At 40.6% G+C, this 22,337-nt stretch overlaps 1 protein-coding gene and 1 pseudogene across 5 annotated transcripts in view; both read right to left on the reverse strand.

Moving 5' to 3' along the window:
• LOC110988543 (coiled-coil domain-containing protein 175-like) overlaps window positions 1-22,094 on the reverse strand; it is a 152,922-nt gene extending 130,828 nt beyond the window's left edge. The window contains exons 1-4 of one of the 5 annotated variants that reach the window (XM_087146811.1): window positions 21,958-22,094; window positions 21,725-21,850; window positions 10,293-10,378; window positions 9,175-9,339 (exon numbers count right to left, since the gene is read on the reverse strand). In XM_087146811.1, the coding sequence (XP_087002937.1) occupies window positions 9,175-9,339; window positions 10,293-10,378; window positions 21,725-21,836 (363 nt within the window). In that variant the 5' untranslated portion in view covers window positions 21,837-21,850; window positions 21,958-22,094. Of the gene's footprint in view, window positions 1-9,174; window positions 9,340-10,292; window positions 10,379-21,724 lie in introns of all 5 variants that reach the window. The other 4 variants (XM_087146815.1, XM_087146824.1, XM_022252177.2 and 1 more) reach the window with 4 other exon arrangements.
• Window positions 10,446-19,289, reverse strand: LOC147800469 (uncharacterized; annotated as a pseudogene).
• Window positions 22,095-22,337: the final 243 nt, after the last annotated feature.

A 22,337-nucleotide genomic window follows, 5' to 3' on the forward strand; every position in this document is an offset into this window, starting at 1 on the left:
AAACCATACTCAGAAGGCTAAAAAGTAATACTCAACAAATTCTCCACCTTCTTACTTTCTTACCTGTGAATAAATTATACAGAAATAATAAAACAGCTCACTCTTCCGTTGTGTTTACATCCCCAAATCTAATGTAAACAAACCCTAAGTTCATTGATGAAAAGTGCAGTGATGTAATCATGAATATTCATACTAACCACCTGAGAGCTTATCAGACGAAACTGTCCAAAAGTGATCACAAAAGTTACACAACTTCTAAAATCCCATCAGAATCGACCAGTTTATATAAAAAGAAGCTAAATAATAATTCCTAACAACTTTTGAATATATAAAATTTGCTTCTAGAAGTCACAGTCACCTCGATTTAATTTAAGAACTTTGAACCAATCCACAAGCTCTTAATTCCACTTGAATAGCCGCCATGTTGGATTGCATACTAAGCCTATTTATAGTACAGTTCACACACACGTGAGCAGCTGTAAAGTGTACAACTAAATAAACAAGCGTGACAAGTACTGAGACGGACTTATCATTGAAAATGGACACTCAAATATCGGATTTTAAGAGACCTGAGCTCCTAAAGACGAAAAATGCAGGGACGCTAGAAGAGAAGGTGAGATTTGGGGAGGACAAGAAATGGAAGGAGGTCTGGTTCGGGGGGCATTTTCGTCACATAATGTTTGTCACATGGACAGATTGTTTCTTAAGTATGGAAATAAAATTCAAAATGCAATTGAAAATTACCTGCAATTTATCATGTACTCTTTTTTACTTTTGGAGACTGTCATTATCTTATAAAAACAATTCCAGTGTAGAAAACACTGAAATTTTTTTCAAGAAAACTGTAACGCTTGTCACTGGACAGACATCACGTTTGTCTTGTGGACAGATACATGTATAACATCTGTCACATGGACAGACATTTTTCTGGCGTTTGGATTAGAGCATGAAAACAGAATTGTTCATTAACCAAACTTGTTTGTTTTCAGTTTTCAAAATCATTTTTGTTGAAAAGACTATTAAACTTTAGATAAAATGCACACAGTGAGTTTTTCTCGACTAACGTTTGTCACATGGACAGAGATAATGTTTGTCACATATCATAACCAGGGGACAGACAGTCTTCTCCCTTTCATTTCAGCCAAAGAACCAACTTTTCTAATGAATTGTTTACTTCATTTAATTTGGTTTTATCATAAATGTATATGTACTCATAAGATAAGTCTTCTAAGATCTGTACATTTAGAGGGAAAGAAGGGTTGTGACACACGTTACAAAATAGTGGACAGACAATTGCAATTCCTAAAATCAAATCTTGGTTTTGTCATCTGATTGGGGAAAATCCACAAATATGATGTAAAATATTACTGTAAAGACTTTTCTCAGGAAGATATATGTTTTTGTTCAGGTTATCTGCTCAAGGAATGGCAGAATCAGTCTGTTTTATGTTTGTCACTCTGTACACAGACACTGTGACATACATGTACATAGCTTAAATTCCTGTTTAAGATAACTTAAAGAAATAAAAGGCCACAGATTTTGACACATTTCTCAAATATTATACCTGTCGTACCCATGCTTGACAGATGAATTGCCTTTCTCCATGAGAGTGGTATTTTAGATAACGTAAAAAACATGAGTTGACACAGTTATGTGCATGTCCCACTGGAACCCTTTTAAAATAAGCAGGACATTTTCATCAAAATCCTGATTATTTTAACAATGAACCAAATCCTATTAAACTGTGTAAACTACATCCCAACAATTATACAAATATCAGTAAAATGGTTAAAGTTCATTTCTTGACTCTCAACACTTGACAAAAAATGATTTTGGTTATGTGCAAATGTGTCTTTTATTGTGGACAGGCCCCTTATACAGCAGCTTATACAGGCAGTTTTTATTCTGAAAATTGTACACATTTCATCAACACCAGACCTGACATTCAATTACATGTGACACTACTATCATCATAGGCCGAGTTCGGGCGGCTTGTTCTCTTATGTTCATGAATCGCTCTATCTGTTGTTCGTTAGTTGGCTGCTCGAACGCTGGGAACGTACAGCCAGTTATCGCTGGTTGTTGCCTACAACATGGCACCATCCATGTGTGTTCTTTCAGAGTAAACTTTAGAAAGCTAAGCTGAATTCTTTTCTATTTAAAAAGGAACATTCATTCCTTTGCTATGGAACATGATTATTGTTATTTTTGTAAAACTTGAGGGCCATTGAGAGCCATCTCGCTATTTTTTTGCATCTGTTCAAAAATCACAATCTCACGAGTTTTTCCATGTGTTCTTGTAAACCCTGACAAGGAGGTGGTGTGTGATCCTGTTCCAGGAACAGTGTTCTTGAGTCCTGTTCCCGCCGTTTGACCGCGAGAACAAGAAATCTGTGTCAAGAACAGGCCACCTGAACTTGACCTTAGAATCAAACTGCATGAACCCATGGTAGAAAAAGAAACAAGTTTAGGACTGGTACGGGTACGTAATAGAGTTGCATAACATCTGAAAGCTGAACAGGCCTGGTCTATCCTGTCATTCTTATTTTTACCTGTGTCTAATTCTTGTAAGTATACTCTAAGGAACAAGGAATCAGCAACATCTTGGCAGAACTCAGAAACTCCAAAGACCTTTGCCATGCAGAAGAAGTGACGAGGATCAGATTACACGCACTTATTTCCCATGCACGTCTTTGAGTGGCAAAAGAGATTAAGAGAGAGCCAGACGACATGAAGGATGGCCTGAAATCTGGACCACCCCCAACAATAACATTTGATGCCAACATCCAGTGGGTCAATGAATTGGTGCAGCAAGCACTGCTTCACTTCAGCTCTCAAGTCAAGCAATGATTTTTGCTAATTTAAAACCACCACTGGGTAAGCTTTTGGCACTTGTCACTCAAGATCTTGTGACTTTTTGTGTGAAAAACCTTTAGATTTTTGTTGACCTTTTTGATCGTTCATCGATCACTGTTGTCGTGTGGTCTGATGTGTGCACCATTTGCATCCTTTAATACATCTTGATAGCAACGTGCACTGAGTGACAATTTGCAGGGTTAATAAGCGTTGCATTTGTATGCAATTTTCCTTGTTTGATTTTCAACTATTCGCACACTAGTGTGATGATAATGTTTGCCTCATGGCAAGAAGTCGATGTTTGTTAGAGGCCAGGTCTCTTGGGCACGGTCCGTCACCCAATCTGGATGGTGTGCCTGGGAAGGCATCTTTAGATCGTACTGACACTGCTCAGAATAATCGTAGAATTATGCAGGAATAAGGAGAAAGTGGAACAAGGAAGAAAACTGGGTACCAATAGAGTGTTACTTAAGTAGTACGCCAGAATGTAGGCCAGAATAGGAGGTGCATGTACAAATTGTGGCAGGAAAGAGGTCTTTTGGAAATTACTGAACGGTCTTGTGGATCAGGTTAGAACTGTAAAGGAAAATCTGTGGCTGAGAGGGGTAGAAATTAAGGAAATCAAGAGGGGAATTGAGCAGGGTAGAGAATTGCTGGAAGCTATAGAAGATGTGGCCCATAATCTGGATGATGAGGTTGGATCTAATTGCAGTATTCTTTGGGATGATGCTGTAGAGGGCCCAGGGTAACGGGTGGTTAACTGTCGAGGGGATGGTTAACTGTTATTAAGCACTTCAGAAAGTAGTGTCCCTGCTCATGCAAGCTGTCAGTTGTCAACAACTAAACTGGCAGCCCCCTTGGTTCTCTATTCATCAAGGGGAGGGTTGATGGGAACCCAACAGGACAAAAAATAACACCTGTACGGGGCATATTAATCGAGCTTTGCTTGGTTATTTGGCCCCCCATCGTTGTGAAGTCGGCAGATGAACCTTTTTGTAGGTCAATGGCGACTTCTTAAGAAGTGGAAATTGCAATGGCGCCATAGTCACGCATCTGATCTTCCACTATTGTTCCACTTCTCTTTTGTTTTCTTTTTTCAGGTTGATGCAAATCCGATATTTTTTTCTTTTTCTATCTTAGTATCTTTGTATTCTTGTCTTGTCTTTGTCTTTCTCATTCATCATTTGTTACAATCACACTGCAATTGATTTCTTAGTTTTGAGTGATGGAGCATGGGCATTGACCAGACTTTCAGGGCTACTGTCCCTTCATCACCTGGAAGTGTATGGACCTGTGAAAATACTGGCAGGGCCCGGGCCCTTAAGTTGCTGGGAAGTGGCCAGCTTTCTGGGCCTTCGGACTAGACGCTGTTTGTCTGGGTGATTCTCCATGTCTCCTTCCCTCAATTTGGTTGGTCATTATTCTTTCCTTCACATTTCGTTTCTTAAGGTGAAGCTGCCTATCTTGGCTTGTGGCCATTGTAATGCAGCTATTACCCACGATCCAGTTATAAGACTGGGTCAATGGCAGTGGGCCTGGTTGCTATGTGTGGGTAATGAAGGTGGGAGGGTCATCGTAGATCCACTGAGAGGTAACTCCCACCTATTAAAGCAAGGCAGCCCTTGCCAATAGGTTCCTCTCCTGCCTGTCACCTTTGGAGAGCTTGAGCCACCTCTTCTAGGTCAAATGCCCAATAGGATGACATTAATTGTTAGTTTGCTAATTGTGTTCCTTTTTGTTGGATTGACTTTCTGTATATGGCCACGGTTTGTTACTTATTTTACTTATTGATCTGTTGTGGAGACATTGAGCTGAATCCAGGTCCAGTTGGACCATGCCACACCAGCAGAGTTCTTTTTTGGAATATCAGAGGTCTTCACAAAAATCTTAATGATCTTAATGCAACTTCACAACATTATGACATCATTATTTGCACAAAAACTCTTGTTTCCGACTTTCGTTATGATGCTGAATTGAGAACTCCTGGGTTTAGTCAGCCGTCACTTTCAATATTCGCAGAAATTCTAGTCGTCATCGTAGCATGTCTGTCTACATTCATGAAGGATTTTCGGTGCATAGGAAGGCCACCTACGAGTGCGATTGTCACAAATTTTTGTGGTTCGTCTGTGTGCAGTTTCTAAATTTTTTTTATTTTTGGTGCATACAGGAATCCCATTGGTAAGGACTCTATTTATGGTTGTTTGTTGACTTCCATGTCCGCGATGCAGCAAGATGATCGCAAGGCCGTATTCGTCTTTGTTGATGACCTCAATGCTCATTATTGTGAGTGGCTTGCTTCTGTGTTTCTGACAGACATTAACGGTCGTGCTGCACTGGACTTTGCTCCTGTTTCTGGCTGTTCTCAATTGGTTTCACATCCAACTTATCTGTCTGGCAATTGCCTTGATTTAGTCTTTTCAGACATTCCTGATATTGTCGAATTGGAAGTTCATGTGCCTCTGGGTATGTTGGATCACTCAACTGCTGGTAAGAAATTATACTTGAGGAAGACTCATTCACTAAAGCTGTCTTCACGAAGGGCCGTGTGAATTGGAATTTGGTTTGAGAAGAGGTGTCCGCGATTCGCATTGGACCTATCCTTAAAAGGGCTGATCCAATGAGTGTCCTAATTGACCGATTAAAGGATATCATCTCACATAGAGTTCCCATCAAACAGTGTATTATCACTCTCATGATAAAGGTTGGTTCTCTGCAGAGTGTAGATCTGCTCATGACGCCAAACTGCATATCATAGTTGGCTATGGCTGCGCTCAAGAGAATCCTGGGAGGAGTATGTGCGTGCAAGGAATTTGACTGAGAGAACATATCATCGTGCCAATAATGAATATCTCATTGCTGTTAGGGGCAAATTGTCAGCAACCCCTGACCCACACAAATGGTGGTCTACTTTAAAATCAGTGGTGTTTGGCTTTCAACCTTCACTTCCACCCCTGCTTTCTGCAGGTGGTGAGCTCATAAGTAATCCAAAGGGTAAAGCTGATCTCCTGAGGTCACACTTTGACTCAAAGCTTAGTTGGGACATGCTGCCGCTTGATGAGGATGTAGATACAGTTCAATCTATGACCATAATAGCTTTCAGAGCCAGACAAGTTGAAAAACTTCCCTGTGCCCTTGATCCTCATGGTGGTACTGATCCTCTTGGCATGTTCCCACTTTTTTTCAGGGAAATGTCAGCAATGTTGGCACCTAAGCTATCTGCAGTATATAGGTACTTCATCCGATCTCGGTCTTTCTATGTATGCTGGAGAGTTGCCAATATCACTCCCATTCCCAAAGGGCGTCTCTCACCAAATCTCACCAGCTTTTGACCAATCTCAATCACATCTATACTTTTGAAGGTTCATGAACACTTGATATCAGCCCATCTATAACAGTATTTGGAACAAACACATTTGTGATCCCCTGATCAGTTTGCTTTTTGTAAGAATATTGGAACAAATAACCAGTTGGGCGGGCCCGGCATTCTCGGGGAGCCCGGCCCAGTGATTTCGGTATCTGAACGAGTGGTGGTGGTGGTGTTCTAGGCCGATGTTGAATGGCGGGTGGTACTCTTCAGCATCGCCAGCAATTGACCAAGGAGACAGGGTCCTTGCCAGATCCTGGCCGTGTCCCTGCTCCCTGGTCTTCCACAGTCTACCATGGAGCTTCCTCGTCAGCTCCGTGGGGCCCTACGAGCCAGGGGCCTGGCCAGATCCTGGCTAGAACCCCCTGGCAACAGCTGAGCCTTTTTCTCGTCCTGGTAACCGGAGAAGACAGGGGAGTATGACAGATCCTGACAGTGACCCCCTGAATTCTATTGCCTATAATTAAGCCAATTAAGCCAAATTATTCAATTAAGCCTATAATTCATTGGTAGGGTAGACACAGCGTAGCTGGAACAACAGTAAACACCTGCAGGGTGCACATACAAGAAAACTAAAGAAAGAACACAAAAATATACAAGAAAACAATACTCTTACCAATAAATGGATAAAATCCAGGTTGTACTTTATTTAAAAAGGAAGTAGAGGTAATTAAATCAACACTGAACTGAGTAGTGAAAATGAAAGCTCGATAAATCGAAGATGCCAAGAAAGACACATCCGTTACATTATGGTGCTGAGAAAAGAAGGGCAATCATGGTGGCAAGGCAGCGTTGCTTTGCGGGAGGTCAGGGTGCACCACAGGTGATCAATCTTTTCAGCAAAAAAATAACACCCGCATGGGAAATTTGCATATGTAGCGACTGATTGGGTAGGTAGAGTGCCGTAGACCAAGGAATTAAAAAATTCCAAACGAGACAAGATTAGGGCATGGACCAGTTTTTCTGTTGCCGAGCAGGTCAAGTACTTGCAAATGATGCCTAAGTTATGAAATTGAAATCAGATGGATTGAAAAACACTGGAAACATGACGAGGCATTTGTAATGAGTAGATTTTTCCCCCTTTTAAACTTTTCTTCTCTTGAATTCTGGCATCTTTATTTTGGTGTGTCTGTACAGTAAAGTATTTCAGTCATTTTCTCCCCAACTGTTATTTAGATTCAGGTGTGGAAAGCCAGTAGTTGAAGAATTTCCCTCCTTTCATTCAGTGCACCTAAGGATTAGTAAGGCCATAGTTAATCTAGGTAGACTGTTGTGAATATGGGACTCCAGTGGGCTAGACAATGTATAGTAGGATGCAGGGCATGCTTTGTCTGTAGGCTGGCATATATTAGAGTGGGCGTTGCCTCAGAAGCAGAACACCACTAGGGTGTATTTAAGAGTTACGAACAAGTCAAAGTTCAGATTTTGATGATCCAGTTAACTCGAATGATAGAGGAAGTTTATCGATGTTTGCAAATTCCTATGAGGCAGACGTTAGCTACCATTTTGTCCTTGAGAATGCCAAACTAAGAACTTGTAACAGTGAAACAATATTAGTAGGTTTTTGGTCATTTATATATCTTAATGTTTAGATGGCCATCAATTTGAGACTAACAAGACACCCTGTGACTACATGAGTTTGCAAGTCTGGACGGAGTGACGACCAAAGCAGAACTACTATAGAGACTGATCGCAGGCTACCTGATAACTCAAAATCTGGTTTGCCAAGGACCGGTCGGAGCTACCTATCACTTTGATAATTGCGGTTCTGTTTAAATTTTGTTTGTTTTGTTTGTTCTAGTACACTAACTGTAACTGTAACTTTGTAAAGACCAGAAACCTCTAGTATTTATTATGCTAGGCATCGTGAAAACTATAGACATTTTGTGTTGAAGTCATTGCTGATTTTTTCAAATTGTCGATAAGAAAGATCAAAGGTGATATAATTTTAAACATTCAAATCTTTGGGGGATTTTGATTGCTTGAGACTAACATCTGGCGGTAACTGTCCAGCATTCAGTACAAACGGGAATATGTCCTGTCAAATTTTAGATATTTGGGGTCAGCAGATATTGAATGTTTACTGAAACATTTTCTAATCTGGAAGTTTGATTGTTGAAACCATTACTTTTATGTTATATTTTAAGTTTGGAATATTTATAAATAAGAATTCATACAAACAGAATAATGTGTTTTGATGTCCTCAATTGTGTGTACATCATCCTGGCTGTCCAGTGCTTAACTGTGACAACACTGTCATACCTGAGTCAAAGGTTATCCCTAGATTTCTACAGGCAGTGGATGAATGAACAGAGAAATCATTGCTTTGAATACCATCAGTGTTGTTCTTGGCAAGTTGAGATTCTGAACCAAACAATATGAATTCTGATTTTAGAATCGAAATGAATTTCAGCGCATCCATATACTCACATCAACAAACATGACTCCAACTTTGGAGGGTTAACAGAGCATTATCCTGATTTGGTTCAAATGATTTAAAGAGCGAAATATCATCAGCACAGCAGAGGTAACAGATATTGTGAGAGAATATGACATGTTGCATACCATGGAGATAGATGCTAAAAAGCAACAATAGTAATTTAGTAGTGTCATATGAAAATAAATTTCAACTTCGATTATTAGAAGTTCAGCAAACACATTGTGCAAAGTGACAATAAAGAATTGGTAATGGCTGTCCATTGCTGGGCAAGGTTTGCGGTTTTATATTCTTTTGCTATAATAATTCCCATCAGTCCAGTACCATGCATAATCTGCAAAGCACACATCTCAATATGAGGAATTATCTGTACCGTGTTTCATTTATTTTAAGCCGTACCATAGATGTACAATTATTCCACATGTATACTTCCTTTCATTTCAACTGGATGTTTACACAGGACATGGCTGACAAGAACTTATATTTTACATTTCAAAGAATGCACAAAGACACTTACCTGCAATACATTCAGTTCATCAGCATTAGATTGCCGAGCTGATTGAACCGCAAAGCTAATTTCACTGTACACACTACCAGGGAAAAACTGCAACTGATGTCTCAGTATACTGGAATTGATGGTCTCTGTCTCAAGAAATGAGTGTACTTTTTTGCGCTCTTCATCCTGACATAAAGAAACATTGAAATCTACTTCAAAGCAAAGGGTAAACATATTAATACAAAATCATACAAGTACATATCTACAAGTATCCAACAGACCTTTAGAAAATTATTCTTTTTAAGTAAAAAAGACCACGATAGAAAACAACTAGTAAAGAACAAACAGGTGTTGTTGGAAGCTTTGTATGGCTAAGTAGTATATTTGAGGTATTGCATTTTTATAGGGTGCACAAGTACATGTACATTGTAAAATAAGACTTGCCGCTTTGCACGGTGGAAGTGACATGAGATATAGGCTTGCAGGTACACCATGGGATAAATGTCTCCCCGTCCTAACTAACATCTTCATGGAAGAATTTGAAACATCATCTCTCCTCACCGCTAACCTCAAACCCATCATTTGGCTGCACTAAGTTGGCAACACATTCATCATACGGCCCCGTAGTCAAGATCACCTCCAAGAATTCCTCAAGTACCTCAACCAGCAACACCCCACTATCAAGTTCACCATGGAGCAAGAACAAGACAGACACCTCTCCTTCTTAGATGTCCACCTGTCCAGGAGCCCAGACGGCACCCTCATCCACCGTATCCACCGTAAGCCCACCCACGCCAATCGGTACCTGCACCAGAGATCCTTCCACCACCCAGCCATCAAGACCTCAGCCAACTGCACCCTCGTCCGCAGTGCCTACAAGATCTGCAACCACAACAACCTATATGCCAAAAACTCCAGCACATCAAGTCCACCCTCCACATGAACGGCTACCACAAGCACATCAACCTTTCCAAGCACCTTCCCAAGACACTAGGGTCTGCTATACCCAAACTGATTTATTCCATGGTGTACCCAAAAGCCTATACCTTCCAAAGGTCTTGTAAAGATTATAAAACCATACTGGAGAACCAAACCACTGATAAAGATAACAATTTATTAAAAACAGTTCCTTTACTTACCAGTTGCTGAATAACCTTTGCTAGACTTTCAACAATACTGACATCTTTATCTTGAAAAGGAAAATGTCCATGCTTCATTCGATCAGCTGTGAAGGAAAATCATTTTAATGTACAATTATTTCAGATTGTTTCTAAATTTATTCATGTACATGTATAAAGTTAATCAGTTATCCAGTTTCTAAACTTTTTTGCCAAGTTTTGTCCATCTTTTTCTCTCAGAATTAGTTTCCTGATTCACTGAAGTTTTCCTTGAGTGTTAATGAATATCTTTGTCAAGTTTTGATGCAAAGAAGACTTAGGGCCGGTGACCATTTTGACCCGGTTTGAAAAGGCCCCCCCCCCCCGGTAAGCTCGCCCTGTTGCAAAAACCCCTTTCATACCGGCCTGGCTACCGGCCTGGGATGCTGGACTGGTTGTTGATCTCAAACTTCTCCATCCTCGGGTCTATTGTTTGCAAGTACTGGTACATGTAATCTATCCCAGAAGGAACCTGCTTACGGTTTTTAATCCTTCAGCTCTATACAATGTTTACACTTATCCGCTTAGACCCTTAGCTATTCATCTGTGGAAGCATGGTGGGGGAAGCCTTTCATCAGGGACTTTGAAATGATGTGCAGACAGGCCTGATACCAGCCTGGAGTAGCCTGAATACCGGGCAGGCATTACACGGGCGGGCTACCGGGGGACCCTTTTCAAACCGGGTCTAAATGGTCACCGACCCTTACACTGTCAGCGCGCACATGTATATCACTTATGTATAACTTTTAGATCTCTATATTTTTGTAATTTTCTCAGATCTTCTACTCTGGTTTTGGCCTCAGCATATTAGTGATGTATAAGTACTTCCATCCACTTGCCTCAGAACATGCCTTTCTTTGTTTTCTCTTCCTCATTTGATTGTTTATTTGGAAATGCCAGGGGATTTGAATACTTAATGAGCTCCATAGACCAGTGAACAGTTTTAGTTTCTGACACATTAATCCCTGCACTTACTTCTAAGACTATGTACATGTAGAACACGTACAAAGAGATTTTGTTTTTGATTCTTATGTCATTTACTTTCTTTTCTTTTTTTTTACAGATTGAAGCGTGAGTGCATACTCACTAGACCTCATTTGACATACTGTACATGTGTTGGTTTAGTCCTTTCAAAGTTTTAGTCTTTGGTGTTTAGTCTTTTCAGTCTTTTAACCGTTTTCAAAAGATATAAAACTGCCACAAAGTGCTTGCCGACTACATTGACCTAAAGTACAAATCTCAGAATATGGCGGGCATGACGTTTTGATCCTAGCTGAATCTTTGTCAAAGGCAAAATGACAAGTGGACAGGACGAAAAGCAAACAGAGAATCAAGTAAGCATGGATGATTGCAAGAGGACAAAAGGAAAGGTCAAGAAAGCTGCAGGCTGGATAAAGGGGCAAGGGATGAAGGGATTGTAAGAAAGGCATGGTTGAACAACAAAGGAATGTAAGGTGGGAAGAGATTAAAGAAGAAGTATCATGGATGGAACTGGACCCAAAGTGGGAGGGGGTATTATCTGCAGACAAAAGAGAGGGAAAGAAAAGAGTGTTAATTACTAGTTTCCCTCTTGGATGTTCGGGCCATAGTGTTGTATGGTGCGGAGGCGTTTGATCCAAAGCTTCTCCCTGTTGAAGCGAACAGCATCTTTACGGTAACAAGTGATTTTGTGCCCTGTAATATCATGTTAGACACAGAACGGTTATGAAGGTCGAGGTGGTGGCCTACAGAGGTATCTAGTCATTTGGTGTTGACCGTAGATATATGTGGCCTGATAGAAACGCTTCTTGAGAGTGTTCTTAGTCTCTCCAACATACTGAATACTGCACACCCTGCAAGAGATAAAATGTATGACATTAGAAGAGTTACATGTACATGTACACGTGATAGTGCCTTTGGTTCTGTGGGTGGTACCCGAGGAGTGTCCCAAGAATATCTGATTCCAGGACATGGTTCTTGCAAACAACACATCTGTTAGAATCAAACTTGAACATGTCTTGCTGAAAGGGGGGTGAAGTATCCAAGGGGGCACCTCTGCCCAAATGATAAGGTCCAGGAGGTTGCGGGGATGCCTGTAGGCCACAAGTGGGTGTCTGGGATGGCACTAGCTAAGCGGTCTGAAGTGTGCAGGATATGATGATTGTCGTAGATTATTTTGCGGAGGGGAGGAAGACAAGGATGAAAAGTGGTGACCAAGGGAACCCTGGGGACTGTTTCTTCACGGGGGGGGGTCTTCTCCTTGAGTGCAAGACTTCTAGGGACGGAGCGGGCCCTATTGCTAGAGCATTGAACCTGGTGATAGCTGTGCCCCATTGCATTCAAATGCCTCTTCAGTTCCTGTGTATGACGGGAGAAATCTCAGCCCGAGTGCTTGGCTGTATACCAGTCTTGCTATGTCTTGGGTGACAACTGGATGAGTGAAGATACTGATGGGTATCTGTGGGCTTGGAATACAGGTCAGTAGTCACGAGGTTGTTCTCCTTCCGGATACTTACATCAAGAAAGTTTGCCTGATGGAGGGAATATTTCGAAGTGAACTTAATTGTCCTGTGGAAAGAATTGATATGGTTAATGCAGATGCTAGACTGCCACTGTCACTGGTCCAGATGAAAAATACACCATCAATGTATCTCCACCAGATCTAAGGGCGGCATGGTGCTGAAGTAAGCATGTGCTCTTCAAGGTTACCCATGAAGAGGCAAGCAAAGGAGGGAGCCATACGGGTGCCCATAGCCATGCTATTGGTATGTACCTGTAGATAGTGTTTGCCCATGAAGGAGAAATATTCTTCTTGGTTTGTACAAGTTTCATAAGTGTCGCGACATCACTGATGGGGGGAGTTGTGTGTCCGCTCTTCATGAGAGCAGAACAGCAGGCACGAATACCTTCTTCATGGGGAATGTTGGTATAGAGAGAAGAAACATCAATGGTGCCAATGATGGCTTCGCTGGGAATCTGGTTCTTGATGTCTTCCAGCTTACAAAGGAAATCTGGCATGTCGTGGATATATGACGGGGTCTGTGGAACAAGGGGTTTCAGAAAAGTGTCAATGAACAATGTGCTCAGTGGGCGATCCATTACCAGAAACAAAGGGCCTCCCTGGATTTCCTGCCTTGTGGATCTCTCTTAACCATTTTGATTTTTCCATTTATTGGTACGTTTAATTCATAAATTCCTTTAGTCCTTTTCTTCTGAAGTCAAATATTGGTGTGTGAGGCCCTATTAATCCAGTATCCCGCGACATTTATCACTGGTTTAGTTACAGGGCTTTTGGTTTTGGTTGTTTTTGCGAGTTCCCCCTTAGTATGCCATTTTTCCCCGTTTGCAGGAATCATGCATCCTGCACATATACCTATTATAGCAATGCATTTCTGTGGTAAGATCCATGATTCACAGCTCTGCGAGTTCATCCCAATATTTAAAAGGGGATTGCTTCTTAATATGCCAGGGCATTGTTATATTTGATTAACATATTCATAACAGAATATTAGCTGTTTCCCTTTTAATTACATGCATCACTTTGATTTGATTTTGTGATTTACTTTGGATTTTTCTTCCTTCTTCTTTGTTTCTTTGTAGCTACTGTAACCGACCCTTTCTTAATATACATTATGAATGAATAAATACATATATTGTAGCCACTGGAAAAGAACATTTTGTCGTTACATTATATTTCCAAATAGGTCACTTGGGAGACATTTTGTGGTAAATTTTTCAACATTAGGGAGACATCAGTCATTTCAATGTCTCCCTAATGCTCCAACTATCAAAAGGAGGAAAATTTTTAATGTCCACATTTTAATAGATGATTAGGGTCTGAGAGAGAAACATGCAACGTTTGGTTAAGATCAGATTACGGAATATTGAATTATGGGATGGTAAAGTTTGAAAGATTTTGTGCACGTTCCTATGGGAGCCAGCCAGCCACATGTGCAAGCGGAGCAGCGCTCCAGGAGAGAGGACAAGGCAGTCATGTTTTCGTTGGTTGCCATTTACATGTACATTGTCTTTACTCACTTGTTGGAAATTATTGAAACCAGTCCAGAGTGACTGAATAGATTTGTAAATGTACTGTAAGTACTGTTCACACCTCACAAATCATGTTGTGTATCTGTTCGTTTTTGTCTTTTATGGTTGCACAGTCCATGTTGTTTATTATTTAACTAGCTATTTGGTAACTGTTAAAAAAATTAACTGCATCATATGGCCCATCCAGCAGGGATAGTTGGACACTAGTAATCCAGCCCTCCAAAATTGTTGATTTCAAGGACTTAAAAAAGTTTGGGTTTAATGACAACTCTCGCTTGGAGATTACATACTGAAAGTAGCATAGACCATAATGTTTGGCACTTTGAATTTTTGCTTCAAACGTTTATGCAGGGGGCAATATTTTACCTCCAATTTCACAGTATACCTGCTGAAAGTTCTGATAAAATTTTGTTTTAGCATGATTTTCCAATTTTTTCGGAAATGCAAATGAACTCTTAAAAGCACCCCCAATTTTATGATTTACTAGAATTCATCAATTCTATAGATCTTTTTGTTTTTTGTGGGATATTCTGAGATTTTTGGGGGATGCCGGGTAGGGGAAAATTAGCTGAATTGCCTAATTTCCGGACATGGTTGTGTTTGAATTTCAGACAAAATTTAACGACATTGCTTACTCTGTACTTGGTTGGTTTCCTCCTGAAACATCCTCTAAGGATCTTAACTAGGAGGTCACGAGACGGGTCGACATCTAAGTCTCAGTCATGACGTACATGTACATGTTATTATAGTAGTTCTGTATAAAGGTCACATGCGCCACAGAATCAGCGATGTGTTTGGGCAGGTCAATCCATAATTGAAAATTGAAAAAAAAAAATCCTTAAAAACAGTTGTCTATGGTATGTTGAACATATGTGTTATTATTCCCCTTTTTGGATCTGTGCAACTTTGGCTGGAGATAGTCTGAAGCATCGATGTCAATGACTTGATTGATGATCTTGTAGGGTTAAGTCATCTGGTGAGTTTCCCTTCTGCCAGTTACCTTCTCCCATCCAAGAGACGATAACATGTTGGAGACACTACTCTTCTTTGAGTAATCTCTGTGAACAAAGCGTGCTGCCCTGCAATGAATTCTCTCAATGATGTCTGATGACAGATTTTATATGGGTTCTAACAGTGGTTGGATGAGTGTAAGGTATAACCTTTCTTTGACCTCTTTAGAGCTCAAGTTAAAATTTTGTTTGATGAAGTTGAGGACTCTTGTTGCCTTTCTAACAGCATACTGTGTCTGATTTTCCTATCCTAAATCATTTTGAAATAGTATCCCAAGGTACGTGAACTCCTTTGTTGCTTTAAGACCCACACCATTCATCGCATAAGAGGGTTTTTACAAGGGTTGCTTTAATGAGAAACTCACTTAGTTTTCCATTTACTAATAATAAATTTCATACCCCAAGTACATGTATAAGCCCATTTAATGAGGTTGTCAGGGTCGGCCTGCAGAAATCTCTCATCTTCATTTGAACTAATCTGGTGATATACTGTATGAAGCAGTTGTCAGCAAATAGCCTTCTTACTCCCTTCGCAGCAGATTGGATGTCATCGCTAAAAACAAGAAACAAGTGCGGGAAAACACAGTCCCCTCTGGCACCCCGCTGACAACTTTATGCCAACTAGAAAATTCACCATTGACAACAACTCTCTGCAACCGGTTATTTAGAAATGCAGGGATCCATTTCTTTATCTTGCCTCTGATGCCATAATGGTCCATCTTATGGAGGAGTTTCTGGTGTGATACTATTACTACATCAAAAGCCTTTGAAAAATCCAGTATTACTACATCAGTGTTAAAAGATTGTTGGAAAATGTGTGTAAGGATTGGGGCAATTTCATCCACAGCCCATACACGGGCTCTATTTGGTATTTGGTCAGGCGCAGCTGCTTTGGAAACATCCACTGATTTAAGCAACTTCAGAACACCTTCCACAGACACATGTACCTCGTTGTCAGGCATATCTGGGTAACTACTGTCACGTAGAAATGGCACCTGCGACACCTCATTTCTGGTGTAGATGGTACTAAATTGGTTTCCTAGAGCCTAAGCTTTCTCCTTGTCTTTGGTTATATCAACATCCTTTACCTTGAGGACCTGGGCACCAGAATTATTTCTATGTTGGGATTTACACGTACATGTAACACATGTATGTATTGCCAGAACTTCTTGGGGTCACCAGCAGATGTCATGGCTTCCACGTGGGCTCGATGAGATTTGCAGAGTTCTTGGTCAACATACATGTATCTGTGGATAGTTTTGGACTTTTTTCAAAGGAGAATTTATTCCAGATTTCTCAGCAAGAACATAAAATCTTTCTTTTTTCCTGGTAAGACGCAAAAGGTGAGTTGACAACCATCTTGGCCTAATTTTCCCTTTAATCATTTCATGCCGCGGCATTTTCAATGTTGATGATGCTGGGCCGGCATAATTATCATTTTTTCCGTTTTCACAAATCTTCAAAAATTCATCATTTCATTTAATGGGCGTTTATAGCTGCACAAAGTAATCTTTAGGCACTACTCTAAGTTGACAGGTAACCTTCATTGACGCCCGAGTATTTCAGCCAGGCCTGCAGCCTTGTAAAAAGAGCCCAGACTGTGAAGTGTTATGTAACTTTCTTTTGTTCACGAATCTGGCTCAGTGCACTGCTGACCTCTTTTCAATAAGGGCCAGATTAGCGTGCAGCGGTGCTGTGTGGCTCATCGCTGCGGAGGTGGAGCGCTTTTGTTCCCAGAGGTAATCCCTTTGCTATACATGCCCCAAACCCTGGTATACAATTTCAAAACAAGGCTGGATTATCACCACTTTTGAGAGTGAAAAATCAGTCTTTTGTTACAGGGCCCTGTTTTCTTTGTCTGAGTTCGGAGACCCCGGCCACCCATATAAACCACACGTCTCAGATTCCAGAGCCCCCGGCAGGAAGTGGTTAACAATCTTTTTTGGAAGTAGTTTTTTTTACAATGCTGTTTAGCCCATTTCAGAAGAAGTTCCAGTTTGATTCAAGAGCATTTTGATCTGGATTACTTTGAAAGAAATCTTCATTCAGTTCTGCTGCAGCCACTCTAAAAGCCACTTCCTCCACTTCCAAACCCGTGATTTCTAAGGGCTTTTTTTGAAAATTGTTACAGTTATCATAAATGTTCCTATGGTACATGTAAATCGGTGGAGATTTTTATTTGCAACATTTTCATGCATAAAGTAAGCTTTGGCAAAACTTAATTTTTTTCATGTGATTTTTCATCAGCGGAACCCGCCTACCCACTGATACAAATTCAATACCTCCAGCGCAAGATTCGACCGAAAACTCTCCTAAATTTGCTTTTAGGGATTCCAAATAAAAGGAAAGTTTAATTTACATGAAACATGCTACCCATGATCTATCATGGGTAGCATGTTTCCTGTAAATTTGAGCAACCACAGCCACAATTTGTATTGATGTTTTTGGCAGATAAAGATCTGGATGTCATCTGGGACCCACACAGCTTTAGAGATGGTGATCCGAACTGCTGTTTTATCAGTGTATCACTGGTAATGAAGCCTTGTGTGTATGCGTGAATGCAATGTGTCGAAAACAGCCGCCATCAGGTATTTTCAGGAATGCGCATCATTATCGTGCGGAATTGGGATTGGACGAGTGAATGGTGTGTGCTCCACCATACTACGCTATATCTGGTAGCAAGTTCACACTCGATCGATCCCTAGCATCGAATGCATTTCGGTTCATCATTTATCAGTGTTCATTGGTCATGCTCTGAGGGTCTACCGGTACGTAATAATGCTATTAGTTCCCAGACCAAACACATCCCGACTATGTTTGGTATCAGTCAGCGATCTGGAGTTAATCGCTGTAGCAAACAAATGGCCCTGATTGAAACTGACTCCTACTACAGATGTTACAATCCACATGCTCGTTGCGGTCAGAATGTCACTGCCGTTGCATGCACGGGCGTTTGCGATAACATTGGAGGCTTTCCATGAAATGACATGCTTCTGTGGTTTATAAAGGGGTATTTCCATTAGTCACGTGGTAGTATCCTTCCCCCAAAAAAATGGAGATCGTAACTTCTAGGGATCATTTGCGCTGTCTTAACTTAGCGCTTGCATTCAACTTCTCCCTAATCATATACAAGATTATTATCGCGGAAAAAAAGGTATGCATTTTGATAGAAAAATATCTTACCTTTACATCAGACATTAGGAAAGGATAAACAAATTTTGGGTTGTGTTCTACGCAAGTACATCTAGGCCTATTTCCCAAGATAATTGCAGGAATTTAAGTCTCTACTTTTTAATTTTTTTTCTGCACTAGAAAACTCTATACGCCTGTATTTGAATGAGAGGAGGCAGCGGAAAGTTTAAGTGCTGTACGTGTGTCAAGCAAAAACAGTCAGATTTGGCAGATTTGAACTTGACGTCAGAAATATCATTGAAGCCTCAACTATTTGACGTTGGCATTTACAGGAGCCAGTAGGGGGTGATAGGGGGTGGTGTATTTTTGGTGAGTCTTTGGAATTTTTGAGAACTGTTTCAACCTTACTATATGTACAGGCATAGAGCGTTAGAATGACGATCCAGTCCAAAATCAAAAAAAAGGAATACTAACGCTCCACTCAAATCAACCGAAGTAATACATCATGATCTGAGTAATGATGGGGTGAATGATCCATACACGCAAAAGGGGTTTCATAGAAGGCATTTTTGCAGAGTCTCCACTTTTTGAACGGACCGCTGTGGGGCCTAGGATACGGAGGGGGGCAGTAGGCTACCCCCAGTCTGGGGGCTGACCTTGACCAACCCAGCATTAGGCCTATTTAGAAAAAAAATTGTAACGTTATAAATTTTGAATGGCCCCCAACCTGCTGGATGGTCAAAAGAAGTCTGCCTTTACTACTACTACTAGGTTTGGCCAAGGCTTGCCTTGAAATTAGATGCAGATAGCATGGTTGCCAAGCCTAGACCCATAAACAGGGCCCAATGAATACTCCTCCGTCGTATGCTAGGCCCTGTCCCGCTTCATAGGGATTTCTTTCAAAAAATTTATCCGGGGCATAACTAAACATCCGCTTGATTTTATGAGCTGAAATTGCACCGGTATGTTCACTACTTACGGTGTAAAAGTCCGCTGGGTTGCTAATTGTAGAAAACTTGCCTCTTCCTTGATTAGAGGAAAAATATTGCCTTTTTTGGCCGTTTTTCCACTCTGGACGAATTTTGCCCCACTTGCACAAAAATGATGGCTGTTTCATCACTTTCATGTCACGTCACAGAGAACAAGCTGCACTACTAATGATTTGCCGCAAACAGTGTGTGTGGACAGGGAATCAGCCAAGGGCGTTTTGTATTAGCTGCAACACAAAACAGCTGTAATTTTCTACAAGTGCTTAGATCGACAGGTACTGGCAGGTTCCTCAAAATATGGACCATTAGATATGTTCAACGTCGGGGGTTCATTTTTCCTGAAGTGAAGAGCAGTGAATTAATTTCCAATGTTTGATGTAATGAGGAAAGTCATGGCTGACATCTGGAACAATGATGACCGTGTTGACCTTTCAAATTAATTGGAGTTACTTAATTAAAGTCTCGAACGTTAGCAATTTTGAGGAACATGAACTCCCTGTTAAAATCCGAGCGAACAGAGTTTACTGAGGAGTGATAATCCCCGAGGTTATTTTACACAGATTTAAATGTGGTGAAAGGTGATAATATTTACACATATTAAAACCATAATCACATAATTAAAAAGTATCTCTCACAATTAATCGGGTCCCGAAGTCGGCAGTCGCAAATGTCACTAGATTCTGTCATTATTGTCCAAAAAATCGACTGCAAAAAAGGGAGTAAAATCCGTATATCAATGTATAACACAAGCTTTATAAAAGAGTGCAAAAAAGCACCGCCAAACCACCATCCTTTTACGACTGGACCGATCACATATTCAACTATGTTCCCGAAATCGCAGTCCAAAATACCGATTGTGGCGATTTTGCGGCTTCCGTCAATCTCTCGCGGTGACGTTAGAGAAACATTTCGCTGCATCGTGGCCTGTTTGACCTTCGACATCAACCAAGATAGTGCGCCCTCTTTTTTATTCGATATTCATGAACCCCTCCACGGATTGGCGACGCTCTACGATTTTTCTCTTCGGAACAATTTTTCTTAAAGAAAATCTGTCATTCTGAATAACGTTCGCAAAAAAATAACATTTGAGACATAAAATACGATTCATGATGCTCAGAATTGTTAATTTTAATTTCATTTTCGGCGGAGTTATCTCCAAAATAACCGGCAAAATGAAAATCGCGCACGGAATTTTCGAGGACTACATGTGACAGCATTTTCGGCATTCTCGAACGTTATGCAGTTTCTGTCAAAATTATCAAACGTTATCAAATTCTGTCAAATAAAACGTTCGCAACAAACATATTGCACTCATACATTTTTGATGCAGCCAAACTTAAAGATAATTTTTGGTGGTAGAAATATACAAGACCTGGCAAATAAGTTGGTATAGTGAGAGTGATTATAAACGGTAAGAGAATGAAGAGAGCCAAACTTTTGTCATCATTTTCCGTCAATTTTGTGTTTTTTTTTCATTGCTTATATTTCTATAAAGTTATTTCTTAGATGCTTTAAAATACATCAGACAAAAAATATACTGAATTCTCCTTCTTGTTGAGAGAAGTTTTGAAATCAAGTCCTCTGGTGTGAACACTCTGACGTAAAACTTTAAATGAATTCAGCTCCATTTGCTTTGCACTGGTAGCCAACCAAATGTCCACTATAAGTACACATTATGCCTAATTATCCCCATATAATCATTTTTATAAATCTGAAGGTGTTAATTTGTATTTTACATGATCAAAGTCACTCTTTTAGAAATTTTGAAAAATGACAGCTGAAATTGCATTTTGATCCATTTTATGAAGAACATGCCTACTCTTGCAGATCTAAACGAGATTCGTAGGTGCTGAAGTCTGGGTGCAAACTAGACAGGCTCTTGTACTGGGTACCATTACTTGACTGGACAAAGGAGTCTGTGTAATGTACAAATCAGGACAAAATTCGTACGGTGTGGGAAAATGGCAAAAAAAAGGCAACATTATTTCCTCCAAATGAGGAAAAGGCGAGTTTCTACAATTAGCAACCTAGCGGATAGTTTACACCATAAGTAGTGAACATACCGGTGCAATTTCAGCTCATAAAATCAAGCGGATGTAGTATAGTTATGCCCCCAGAAAAATTTTTCGAAAGAAATCCCTTTGAATCGGGACAGGGCCCATACGATGGAGGAGTATTTGTCGGGCCCTGTTTACAGGTCTAACCAAGCCAAGCCTGAAAGGGTCTGAGTATGGGCCTAATTGGCATAACTTACCCAATTCTTGTAAGTGCTGAAGTAACGTGGTTAGGCCTAGGCCAATTCCCACCCTACTCCGGCTACTGTCATCTTCCATCCTGTCTTCAGTTTTAGACTCTGTCGCCATCATGGCACTGAATAGGCCTACATGTAAATGTCAATTATGATATTATGGACGTAAACAAATAAAAGTAAGTGTAGGGCCTAGTGCACTCGAATATACATAAATGTTGGAATGCAATCTCTTGTACGTGGTGTCACGCATATGCCCTAACATGTAGCAGGCCTATGAGTACTAGCCTACATTGATAAAGTGGACCAGAGGTGTTACATGTGTTTTTCGTACGTCATGCATGTCAGCTGTACCAAATGTGTGCCTGCGTTTCCAATCAACCTTAACCCTTTTCTCAGGGCCTGTCAATCAAAGACCGTATAGAGCGTAGGGGTGCAGACCACTAATCAAGTGAGAATTTCTGACCAGCTCATTAGCATTAAAAGTGCCCACAGTATCTTTTGCAAAAGGAGATTGTTTGGCCCCCAAAATGGTGAGATTGTGTAAATCGTTGCCAGAATCAACTCCCTGGGTCTTTGAGCTTTCATTTGAGGGCAGAAGGGCTGAAAACTAGGGTTG

The sequence above is a fragment of the Acanthaster planci genome, linkage group LG01 (genome assembly GCF_054643075.1).
Source record: "Acanthaster planci isolate LZ-2023a linkage group LG01, COTS_SCS, whole genome shotgun sequence".
NCBI lineage: Eukaryota > Metazoa > Echinodermata > Asteroidea > Valvatida > Acanthasteridae > Acanthaster > Acanthaster planci.